Here is a 13,823-nt window from a genome sequence, read left to right as displayed (position 1 = left end):
AATTTTAATGACATTATACAGTACATGGTACAGGGAGTGGTCAAGGGACGAAGATGATTCTATATACATACTTTGTACAGTTTTGTGTGGATCCCGCAAACCAACCCCACCCGGGCTACATATATGTAGTTAAATCACTCATCAGTGCTGAAACAGTATTTTTCATTTCATCTACACCATCTAGAGAGAGCTTTATGTAGAAAAAAACTATTTTAGAAACCACAGGGGTCTGAGAATTATTTACAATTTACATCAATTTTTATCTGTGTACCAGAGTGTATAGGTCTTATAATCAAAATAAAAAAACCTGTGGAACTTTTGATCCAGAGCATTAGGACCTCTATATAGTGATCTATTGGCGAATTGATATAAATTGTTTCTAATTTTCAGAACCCTCTGTTTGAAACGTGTTTTGTGTCTTTTTATCCCCCGCCCAACGAAGTTGGCGGGGGATATACAAATGGGTTCCGTCCGTCCGTCCGTCCGTCCGTCCGTCTGTCCGTCCGTCCGTACGAATGGTTTCCGGAGCATAACTCTAAAACCAGTAGAGATATTTCCACGAAACTTCATACACACATTGGTCTTATGGTCTAGTAGTGCCTTTTGCTATTTTAAGGTTTTCACGTTTTGTACTTTTTTCTGTAACCATAGAAACATTGCTGAAAATAGCAGATTTTTGTACCAGGTTCGTTTCCGGAGCATAACTCTAAAACCAGAAGAGATATTTCCACGAAACTTCATAGACACATTTGTCTTATGGTCTAGTTGTGCCTTTTGCTATTTTAAAGTTTTCACTTTTTGTACTTTTTTCTGTAACCATGGAAACATTGCTGAAAATGGCAGATTTTTGTGTAAGAATCGTTTCCGGAGCACAACTCTAAAACCAGCAGAGATATTTCCATGAAACTTCATAGAAACATTGTTCTTATGGTCTAGTAGTGCCTTTTGCTATTTTTAGGTTTTCACTTTTGTGCTTTTTTTCTGTAACCATAGAAAAATTACTGAAAATATCATATTTTTGTAGCAGGTTCATTCCGGAGCATAACTCTAAAACCAGCAGAGATATTTCCACGAAACTTCATAGACACTTTCTTTTTATGGTCTAGTAGTACCTTTTGCTATTTTCATTTTTTGCACTTTTTCCGTTACCATGGAAACATTGCTGAAAATATCATGGTAAATGGTAAATGTTACTTTGCAAAACTCCACCCATCTTTGTGTATATAGTCTAATATAAATTAATGTCAAGGCTGTATACCTGATTCAACAATTGCAGCCCCACTCTACTTGAATTATACTCCATCTTTCTTTAGCTCAACTTCCTTTTTCCTGTTTTTTTTCCATACACATAAGTCTCTACAATCAAACTTACTTCAGCTTTGATATCTCCATTGGCGGGGGATCTGAATGACTATGTCCTTGTTTTCAATCGTTTGTATTGCCATTTCCCTTTACGTTTTTTATCCGATATATATATAAAGTAGAACTCTAAAAAATAGGTTTAGTTCTTGAATTGTCTATAAGATATATTGAAAGGAAAGAGTCTGAAATGTAAATGCTATCAATCGTTTCTTAAATTTGATCACTCCATCCACAGGTTTTTGTTTTATGTGCCATATTGGGTCAGTATATCCAGTAGTATATCTACATGATATAAAATTAAAATGTGTAAATCGGTTAACTACGAACACTTCCTGATTCACAATTTAAGAAATCTAAATAGTTGACTTAAAAACACATTTAATAGAAAAAAACAGTAAAGACATAACATCGTGTTAGTGATTTAAATTTGATCTGATTAAAAACACAACAGTTATTAAACTGAATTGCCTTTGTTTACCATAATAACCGCCTTTCCCACACCATTTCCTGAGTGTTATATATTGTAACCACTTTGCTCGATCCCGAGTGCATGTATGAACTGTCCACGTCATATCGTTTAAAAAAAACATTTAACAAACCAGCACACTACAATCAGATTAAGAACAACTGATACAAAAACAAGATGGATCTTGAATGTATAGATATAACAATATATATATATAGATTCGTATAATTGTATATATTATATGCCGTATTGTGGATGAGATGTGGGGGAACGCAAAGAGATCGGAGGGTTCGGGCTCCATTCACTAGTACTTTGAAAACCTCATCTAACCCGAATACGATGTTCCATACATTAGTCTTTTTTATTTGATCATTTAATCCACATTCAATTTAGTTATGACGGTTTTGTTTACATCATCTAGTCAATTCTTAGCACATGAGCGCATACGCATGCATGTGCATGTAGCTAAAAGCTGTTCATGCATAAATGTAATATTATTTGACTTCTTCAGTATATATCTCATCGGTCAATCCATTAATGCTATTCGTATGCCAACATTCTAGTTAAAAGAATCTGGAAGCATATACATGTACACTTTTAATCAAATGCACAGATCTTTGACTTTTTAAATACGAACATACAAATCAATATATCATTGCAAGTTGTTTTTTGGCGGTTGCTGTGGAACCATGGATATTAAAAAAAATATCATATTTGATTTATTAATGGTATCATTGTCGAACCATGAATATCTCGACCAACGAAAACATTTTAAAATTCCAAACCATGAAATAAAATCACACGCGAAATTATTCTGTTACACATAGCACACAGTGTTTCACCCCGTCACATTGTAGAATCAGATTGTTACATGTACGTGTCACAGATGATCTTGTATTTTGATAGAACGGACAATGGTGTAGTTTCATGTAATACTGATCGAACTAAACTTTTTTTAAAATAAATTACAGGCAGGGGCGTAGGAAGCGGGGGGCAGGGCTGTTCCCCCCCCCCCCCCCCCCCCCCCCGTTCGCCAGGACGGGCGGGCAAACATGTGTTTTTGGCACATTTCCTAAAACGTTCAACACATAATGTAAAACCTTAATTAGTAAAAATTCAATACACACGAACTAGACTAAAAATGTCCATCAAGGGATTCTATGTACTATTTAATTTTTTTTTATGTTACACAACAATGTGCCGATGGTGTAAAACCGGTATATTCAGAACGAGTGTGGTTGCATAATGTTATGACGACACAATAATCATTTCTAAATGCAGGTAGCTTTAAATCGAAAAATTACCATGTTAAGAACGCTTTATCATCATTAAAATACATCGTGAAACTCATTTCAGCCATTCTAAATCGTATTTTTTCCCGGGGAAAACCCCCGGACCCCCCTAACACCAAATTCTGGCGCCTTTGGGTGCTCGCAAATTCATCAAAATGCATCGTAAAACTCATCTAAGCCATTCTAAATCGTAATTTTTTCCGGGGGAGACCCCCGGACCCCCCAAACACCAAAATCTCGCGCTTTCGGGCGCTCGCAAATTCATCAAAACTCATATTAAGCTATTCTAAATCGTAATATTTTTCCCGGGAGAGGCCCCCCCAACCCATTACGTTTCATCTTCCTACGCCACTGACAGGTGTTAAAGACCAGTCCAAAGCATAGTCATATGCACGTGTATGTTTATGTAACGCCATTGGCAACCTTGTGACATGACGTCAATGTTCATGACGTGATGACTGACGTCGCTAATTTTGTCATTAATGAATCTACATGTTGCCTCATTCAAAGTCGCTTAAAACCCAGCTAGTAAAGTTTCCTTTGTTGTATATGACCATTATATTACATAATGGACACCTAGGAGTCCATTATGTAACTCACTGTCCATTATTATAGGGCCCCTGTCCATTATTCCCCAAAATAATGGACAGTCTATTTTGAACAAAGGAAAAAAAACGCTGCTGTATGGAAAACTAAACATGTTTATTTGACTATCCAAAATTTTACATTTAAGTTCACTCCTCCATCGAAATTATTACTTCCCCTTCCTAGCTGTTACTGTTCTGAAAATAAAAAAAAAAAACATAATTAGATTCTTGTATTATTATTTGTTACATCTTTTTAAAACTTGTAATTGACGAGGAATAGGAACTCTAGATTCTTGACTGAGGTGGGATAATATGCAGTCTTTTAGATCAGATATCTCACAACCCTTATAACATATAATCTGATGATTATGGTTAAACATAATATACTTAAGAGCGAAACCTGTCTAATCTGACACCTGCTTTCCCTATCCTATCTGTAACTGTTCCGTATTCAACAATAGCAACAATAGTATACAACAGTATCTGACTTTCCTACACCCTGAATAATCTGACCAAACACCCACGTGGTGTCGGATTAGACAGGTTTCATTGTATTCCAGTGCAATGCTATCATAGCAATCAGATATGGGTTTTTTTTATCATATCTATAACATGCGTATGGTAGATTTTTTTAGGAAAAACAGTTATGTTTAAATTCTGAATCACAGCTGCGTACATCCCTACATGTAAATGATGGCCGAGTAAGGAAAATATCACTATCCGACATGTTCAAAAACACTGTTGTACCTCCAAAGGTGTAAAACTAAATGACTGTGCATGCATCTCAACATTGTTAGTCCATTATTTGTCACAGGTGAGTGAACACCTGTGCAATTCCTGAAATGGGATGTCCCATTTCTCAAACAGGGTACGCAAGGTAGTGAGTAGTGGTATGATGGGTTTTAAGTAGGATAAATTCCTCAAACTGTCCATTATTAGAGAGAATGGATTGTACCTCGCCCTGCGGGCTCGGTACTATCCATTCTCTCTAATAATGGACAGGTTTTCGGAAATTATCCATTACATATCTCTGAAATGCTTTATCTTTTGTAAATGTGATCTACACACCATGAAGTAAATAAAAGTGTGAATAAACGAAAATGTGATTTTTCCTCATCTGGGCCCATTTTGTCAGTCGCCGTCACATATTACAAAATATATATTTTGAATTGAACATTTAGGGGATTATATGTAGATTGACATGCATGTTGTCCTGTAATTATGGTATTTATTTCTAATTTTATGTGTACTACCATTCAATACTTTACTTATGAATGTATTTGAAAAAAGAAAGAAATAGAAATTTATATGAAATACAATACGCTATTATTTAGATGTCATTTTTGACAGTTGCCGCTTAAAATCCCCTTAGGTGACGCTCTTCAAATTCACTTAAACTACCGTAATTACGCTGGCAGCATACGTTTTACATTTTTAGGTCACCTAACCATAGGTCAGGATGACCTGTGATAGTCTTTTGTCCATTCTTGTGAACACCGTAACTTGGTCGGTAAATTTGAACCAACTTAAGGAATAAATGAATTTGAAAATCAGTTTGATTCGACTGTAAGTTATGGAGTTATTGCCCTTTGCACTATTAATTATTACTGGACTTTGTTTATACGATAACTTGAGTTAGTATGCACGGAGCTTAATGAAACTTTTTGTGTAAAATAACAGCATAGAAATCCTTGGATGAGTATGAAAATCAGTTTGATTCAACTGTAATTTACGAAGTTATTGCCCTTTGCAATTATAATTTATGAACAATGTGAACACTATAACTTGAGTAAATATGCACCGAGTGTAATGAAACGTTGTGTATAGATTAACATTGGAAAGATCTCATAGGAGTGTGAAAATCAGTTTGATTCAACTGTAAGTTACGGAGTTATTGCCCTTTGCACTAATAATTATCTTTAGATCTTGTGAACATGATAACTTGAGTAATAGACCAACATTGGAGAGATCTTTGACAAGTTCGAAAATCAGTGTAATTTGAAATTAACTTAGAGAGTTATTGCCCCTTGCAATAAAAATTAATGAACATGGTTAACACTTTGAATTGAGTAAATATGCACCGATCTTGATGAAACTTTAAAGGCGACTACCATTAGAAAGATCGCGGACGAGTTCGAAAGTTAGCTTGATTTGACTGTAACTTACGGAGTTATTGCCCTTTGCAATAATAATTGTTATTGAACTTTGGCTTTTTATAGAAACTATCCATTTATTTCTTATTTTCAATTTGTTATACCTACTTAAATGATTTTTCTCTCTTTCTCAATAACTATTAGCACATGTATACAATTTGTCTCTATCTAGAATCCAATAATTTCGTGCTAGTCTCGGAAATGTACATACATTCATGAAAAAATTGTAATCGGCCAATTTACTCCTTTCATAACAATGGTAATGGTATTGCTATTAGAACCAACTTGATCAGGTAGCCTTTGTGTTTCAGTACCCATATTACCCACACTCCTCCCTGATACGGATGTATAAAACATTTATAATATCTTACATTTCTCTTTTATTGAGCGACGACATGGTACACTTTTTTAATGTGCTTAGCGTGCACATTTTCTGAACACGCTGTGTATTGTGTAATAGGGTATATTCAGATAAATTGATAGCGTTCATGTCATCTAAGATCGACATTCGCCTGCTAATCACAGTCATGTGTTTAAGGTTTGGATTTGAAACCTTTTGTGTAAAGATTTTGAGATGCAATCCTGTGAGTAAACGCTGGAATGTAAAGTCCAGTGGGTAACTATGTAGGGTTAAATTTTCACAATTTTGGTTTGGAGTTTTGAGGTTAAGCCATTGTATTTAAACTTCAGTGGGGAAACCTTTGAACTTGAAGTCCCTTGTGTAAGCCTTTGGATTGAAGTTCAGTGTTTAAGCCTTTGAGCTTGAAGTCCCTTGTGTAAGCCTTTGGATTGAAGTTCAGTGTTTAAGCCTTTGAGCTTGAAGTCCCTTGTGTAAGCCTTTGGATTGAAGTTCAGTGTTTAAGCCTTTGAGCTTGAAGTCCCTTGTGTAAGCCTTTGGATTGAAGTTCAGTGTTTAAGCCTTTGAGCTTGAAGTCCCTTGTGTAAGCCTTTGGATTGAAGTTCAGTGTTTAAGCCTTTGAGCTTGAAGTCCCTTGTGTAAGCCTTTGGATTGAAGTTCAGTGTTTAAGCCTTTGAGCTTGAAGTCCCTTGTGTAAGCCTTTGGATTGAAGTTCAGTGTTTAAGCCTTTGAGCTTGAAGTCCTTGTGTAAGCCTTTGGATTGAAGTTTGGAATTCTGTTTAAGCCTTTGAGCTTGAAGTCCCTTGTGTAAGCCTTTGGATTGAAGTTCAGTGTTTAAGCCTTTGAGCTTGAAGTCCCTTGTGTAAGCCTTTGGATTGAAGTTCAGTGTTTAAGCCTTTGAGCTTGAAGCTTTTAGTACTATGTATCAGTCTTTGGTATATTGTGCTAAAACATCTGCAGTTCAAGTACTTTGTAAAAATCTGTATACTGAAGTCTTGTGCATGGTTAATTAAGGGTTTGGAATTCAAGTACTGTGTACTTGTGGTTAAGCATTTGGTGTTCAAATACTGTGTACAAATCTTTATATTGAAGTCTTGTGGTTAAGCTGATGGAGTTGAAGTACTGTGTTTAAGCCTTTGTACCTGTAGTCTAGTGGCTAAGTTTGAAGTTGAAGTAGCGTATTAAGTCTTTGGGCTTGAAATCTTCTGGTCAAACCATTGGAGTTGAAGTACACTATTTAACGCTTTTGGCTTGAATTCTTGTGGTTAAGTGTTTGGAGATGACGATCTGTGTGATTACAAATCCAGTTCACATTACAGTTTATCAAGCATAATAGAAGTAGAGTCCGCTCGCATTATAAACCGGTTTCTCATGTTTTTTTAAACATCTAATAATTAATATCTGCAAGGCATGGCAAGATATGTTAATGGCATTCCTGATAGATCCTTGTTTGAGATGGAGATAAAGAAACCCGCGGTTTGAGCTGTTCTCAATTATTCAACATGCATATCATCGATTAGTAAAATCATATAAAGAGCGTTTTACCTTGTTCAACTCGACGAAGTATTATCAGCTACCAGCTTTAATATATTATAATGTTCAATACACAATAAACGTATTCAGGAGTACACAAGGACGATTTTGAATCGGTTAATTCGTGGAGTGCCATTCTAGCAGCAGAGTAGCATATTGAAAACGCTCCGAGGTATTAATAAATTAATACTAAAATAATTACTTTTCTTAATAGATTTCATTTCGACACCCTGAAAACGTGCACACAGTTACTATGATTGCATGAGGTTATTTCTTGCTTATTACAAGTATGTTGTGTGTATTAATGTTTGTTAAGAACGAAAACCATTCATGCCGATATCGTCCATGCCAATACCGTCTATGCAGATACAATCCATACCGATACCATCCATGCCGATACCACCCATGTCGAAAGCCATCCATGCCGATACAGTCCATGCCGATACACTCCATGCCGATACAGTCCATGCCGACACCATCTATGCCGATACAGTCCATACCGATACCGTCTATGCCGATACCATCCATGCCGATACAGTCCATGCCGATACACTCCATGCCGATACAGTCCATGCCGATACCATCCTTGCCGATACAGTCCATGCCGATACAGTCCATGCCGATAATATCCATGTCGAAAGCCATCCATGCCGTTACCGTCCATGCTGAAAACCGTCAATGCCGAGACCGTCCATGCCGATACCATCAATGCCGATACCGTCCATCCCGATACCAGCCATGCCAATACCGTCCATTCCGATACCATCCATGCCGAAAACAATCCATGCCGGTACTGTCCATGCTGATACCGTCCATGCCGAAAACAATTCATGCCGATACCATCCATGCCGATACCGTCCATGCCGATACCGCCCATGCCCTTACCGTCCCTACCGATACCATCCATGCCAATATCGTCCATGCCGATACTATCCATGCCAAAAGCCTTCCATGCCGAAAGCCATCCATTCCGAAAACCATCTATGCCGATTCCATCCATGCTGATACCGTCCATGCCGAAAACAATTCATGCCGAGACCGTCCATGTCAGTACCGTCCATGCCGAAAACAATCCATCCCGATACCGTCCATGCCGATACCGCCCATGCCCATACCGTCCCTACCGATACCATCCATGCCAATACCGTCCATGCCGATACCATCCATGCCGAAAACCATCCGTACCGAGAGCCATCCATGCTGAAAGCCATTCATGCCGAAAACCGTCCATGCCGATACTATCCATGCCGAGACCGTCCATGCCGATATTAGCCATGCCAATACCGTCCATTCCGTTACCATCCATGCCGAAAACTATTCATGCCGATACCGTCAATGCCGATACCATCTATGCCGAAAACCATTCATGCTGATACCATCAATGCCGATACCATCTATGCCGAAAACCATTCATGCTGATACCATCCATGCCGATACCGTCCATGCCGATACCGTCCATGCCCATACCGTCCATGCCGATACCATTCATGCCGATTCCGTCTATTCCGATACCATCCATGCCAAAAGCCATCCATTACGAAAACCATCTATGCCGGTACCATCCATGACGAAAACCATCCATGACGAAAACCATCCATACCGATACAATCCATGCCGATATCTTCCATGCCGATACCGTCCATGCCGAGAACATCCATGCCGAAACCGTTCTTGCCGATACCATCCATGCCGAAAGCCATCCATGCCAAAACCCATCCCTGCCGATAACGTCTATGCCGATACCTTCCTAATCAAAAACCATCCATGCCGATATCGTCCATGCCGAAAGCCATCTATGACGATACCGTCCATGCCGATACCGTCCATACCGATACCATCCATGCCGGTAACATCCATGACGAAAACCATCCATACCGATACAATCCATGCCGAAAACCATCCATGCCGGTACCGTATATACCGATACTGTCCATGGCGATACCATTAATGGCGATACTGTCAATGACGATACCATCCATGTCGAAAACCATCCATGCCGATACCATCCATGCCGATACCATCCATGCAGGTACTTCACATGCCGATACTTTCCATGCCGATACCGTCAATGGCGATACCGTCCATGCCGATACTATTCATGCCAAACACCATCCATGCCGATACCATCCATGCCGATACTGTCTATGCCGACACCGTCAATGCCAGTACCGTCCATGCCGATACCATCCATGCCAATACCGTCCATGCCGATACCATCCATGCCAATACCGTCCATGCCGATACCATCCATGCCAAAAGTCATACATGTCGATACCATCCATGACGAAAACCATCCATGCCGATAACATCCATGCTGAAAACCGTCAATGCCCAGACCGTCCAAGCCGATACCATCCATACCGATACCTTTCATGCAGATATCGTCCATGCCGATACCATCCATGCCAAAACCGTCCTTGCCGATACCATCCATGCCAAAACCCATCCATGCCGATAACGCCCATGCCGATACCTTCCATGTCGAAAACCAGCCATGTCGATACCGTCCATGCCGAAAGCCATACATAACGATACCGTCCATGCCGAAACCGCCCATGCCGATACCGTCCAAGCCGATACCGTCAATACCGATACCGTCCATACCGATACCATCAATGCTGGTAACATCCATGCCGAAAACCATCCATGGCGATACCGTCAATGCCGATACCTTCAATGCCGATACCGTCCATGTCGAAACCATCCATGACAATACCATCCTTGACGAAAACCATCCATACCGATACCATCCATGCCGATACCATCCATGCCGAAAACTACCCATGCCGATAACATCCATGTCGATACTTTCCATGCCGATACCTTCAATGCCGATACCGTCCATGTCGAAACCATCCATGCAGATACCATCCATGCCGAAAACTATCCAAGCCGATACTTTCCATGCCGATACTTCACATGCCGATACCGTAAATGGCGATACCGTTAATGGAGATACTGTCAATGACGATACTATCCATGTCGAAAACCATCCATACCGATACCGTCAATGCCGATACCATCCATGCCGATACCATCCATGCCGATACCGTAAATGGCGATACCGTCCATGCCAATACCATCCATGCCGAAAACTGTCCTTGACGATACCGTCCATGCAGAAAACCATCCATGCCGGAAACCATTCCTGCCGATACTATCCATGCCGAGAACCGTCCATGCTGAAAATCATCTATGCCGAAAGCCATCCATGCCGAAAACCATCTATGCCGCTTCCATCTATGCTGAAAACCGTCCATGCCGAGACCGTCTATGCCGATACCATCCATGCCGATATCTTCCATGCCGATACCGTCCATGCCGAGACCATCCTTGCCAAAACCGTCCTTGCCGATACCATCCATGCCGAAAGCCATCCATGCCAAAACCCATGCATGCAAATAACGTCTATGTCGATACCTTCCTTGTAAAAAAACCATCCATGCCGATACCGTCCATACCGATACCATCCATGCCGGTAACATCCATGACGATACTTTCCATGCCGACACTTTCCATGCCGATACCGTCAATGCTGATACCGTCCATGCCAATACCGTCCATGCCGATGCCATCCATACCGATACCATCTATGCCGGTAACATCCATGCCGAAAACCATTCATGGCGATACCATCCATAGCGATACCGTCCATGTCGAAACCATCCATGCCAATACCATCCATGACGAAAACCATCCATACCGATACCATCCATGCCGATACCATCCATGCCGAAAACTATCCATGCCGATAACATCCATGTCGATACTTTCCATGCCGATACCTTCAATGCCGATACCGTCCATGTCGAAACCATCCATGCCGATACCATCCATGCCGAAAACTTTCCAAGCCGATACTTTCCATGCCGATACTTCCCATGCCAATACCTTCAATGTCGATACCGTCCATGCCGAAACCATCCATGCCGATACCATCCATGACGAAAACCATCCATACCGATACCATCCATGCCGAAAACCATCCATGCCGATACTTTCCATGCCGATACGATACCATCTATGCCGAAAACCTTCAATACCAATACCGTCCATGCTGATACCATCGATGCCGATACCATCCATGCCGATACTTTCCATGCCGATACTTTTCATTCCGATACTGCCCATGGTGATACCGTCAATGGCGATATCATCTTTGCCGAAAACCTTCCCTGACGATACCGTCCATAGAGAAAACCATCCATGCCGGAAACCATTCCTGCCGAAAATATACATGCCGAAAACTGTCCGTGCCGATACCATCAATGCCGATACCGTCCATGCCGACATCGTCTTTACCGATACCGTTCATACCTATACCAGCCATGCCAATACCGTCCATTCCGATACCATCCATGCCGAAAACCATCCATGCCGATACCGTCCATGCCGAAAGCCATCCCTGCCGAAAACCATTCAGGCCGATACCATCCATGCCGAAAACCATACATGCCGAAAACCATTCAGGCCGATACCATTCATGCCGAAAACCATACATGGCGATACCATCCATGCCGAAAACTATCCATGCCGATACCATCTATGCCGATACCATCTATGCCGATACTGTCCATGGCGATACCGACAATGGCGATACCATCCATGCCAAAAACCGTCCCTGACGATACCCTCCATGCAGAAAACCATCCATGCCGAACACCATCCCTGCCAATACTTCCATGCCGAAAACCATCCCTGCCGATACTGTCCATGCCGAAAACAATCCATGCCGAAAACCGTTCCTACCCACACCGTCCATGCCGATACCATCAATGTTACCGTACATTCCGAAAATAATCCATGCCGAAAACCGTCCCAGCCGATACTGTCCATGCCGAAAACAATCCATCCCAATACCGTCCATGCCGATACCATCCATGCCGAAAACCATCCATACCGAAACCCATCCATGCCGAAAGCCATTCATGCCGATAGCATTCATGCCTTAACCGGCCATGCCGAAAATCATCCATGCCGAAAGCCATTCATGCCGATACTGTCCATGCCGAGACCGTCCATGCCGATACCAGCCATGCCAATACCGTTCATTCTGTTACCATCCATGCCGAAAACCATTCATGGCGATACCGTCCATGCCGATACCGGCCATGCCCATACCGTCCATGCCTATACCATTCATGCCAATACCGTCCATTCCGATACATTCCATGCCAAAAGCCATCCAAGCCGATACCATCCATGACGAAAACCATCTATGCCGATACCATCCATGTTGAACATCGTCCATGCCGAGACCGTCCATGCCGAGACCATGTATGCCAAAACCGTCCTTGCCGATACCATCCATGCCGAAAACCATCCATACCGGTACCGTACATACCGATACTGTCCATGGCGATACCGTTAATGGCGATACTGTCAATGACGATACCATCCATGTCGAAACCATCCATGCCGATACCTTCCATACCGATACCATCCATGCCGATACAATCCATGCCGGTACTTTCCATGCCGATACTGTCCATGCCGACACCGTCCATGCCCGTACCGTCCATGCCCGTACCGTCCATGCCCGTACCGTCCATGCCCGTACCGTCCATGCCGATACCTTCCATGCCAATACCAATAATGCCGATACCATCCATGCCAAAAGCCATACATGCCGATACCATCCATGACGAAAACCATCAATGCCGAGACCGTCCATGCCGATACCATCCATGCCGATACCTTTCATGCCGATACCGGATGCCGATACCATTTATGCCAAAAACGTCCTTGCCGATACCATCCATGCCGAAAGCCATCCATGCCAAATCCCATTTATGCCGATAATGTCCATGCCGATACCTTCCATGTCGAAAACCAGCCATGTCGATACCGTCCATGCCGAAAGCAATACATGACGATACCATCCATGCGGTTACCGTCCAAACCGATACCTTCCATGCCGAAACCGTCCATGCCGACACCTTCCATGCCGAAACCGTCCATGCCGATACCGTCCAAGCCGATACCGTCCATGCCGAAGCCGTCCATGCCGATACCATCCATGCCGGTAACATCCATGCCGAAAACCATCCATGGCGATACCGTCCATGCCGA

General features: G+C 41.8%; 1 protein-coding gene across 1 annotated transcript; it reads right to left on the bottom strand.

Moving 5' to 3' along the window:
- Positions 1-12,967: 12,967 nt before the first annotated feature.
- On the bottom strand, positions 12,968-13,363 carry LOC138310823 (cleavage stimulation factor subunit 2 tau variant-like). The gene has a single exon (XM_069252188.1). It carries the CDS (start codon positions 13,361-13,363, stop codon positions 12,968-12,970), a length of 396 nt encoding a protein of 131 aa, XP_069108289.1.
- Positions 13,364-13,823: the final 460 nt, after the last annotated feature.

This window comes from Argopecten irradians, chromosome 1, assembly GCF_041381155.1.
Source record: "Argopecten irradians isolate NY chromosome 1, Ai_NY, whole genome shotgun sequence".
Taxonomy (NCBI): domain Eukaryota; kingdom Metazoa; phylum Mollusca; class Bivalvia; order Pectinida; family Pectinidae; genus Argopecten; species Argopecten irradians.
The sequence above is the reverse complement of the archived record's forward strand: the minus strand, read 5'-3'. Positions and strand labels throughout refer to the sequence as shown.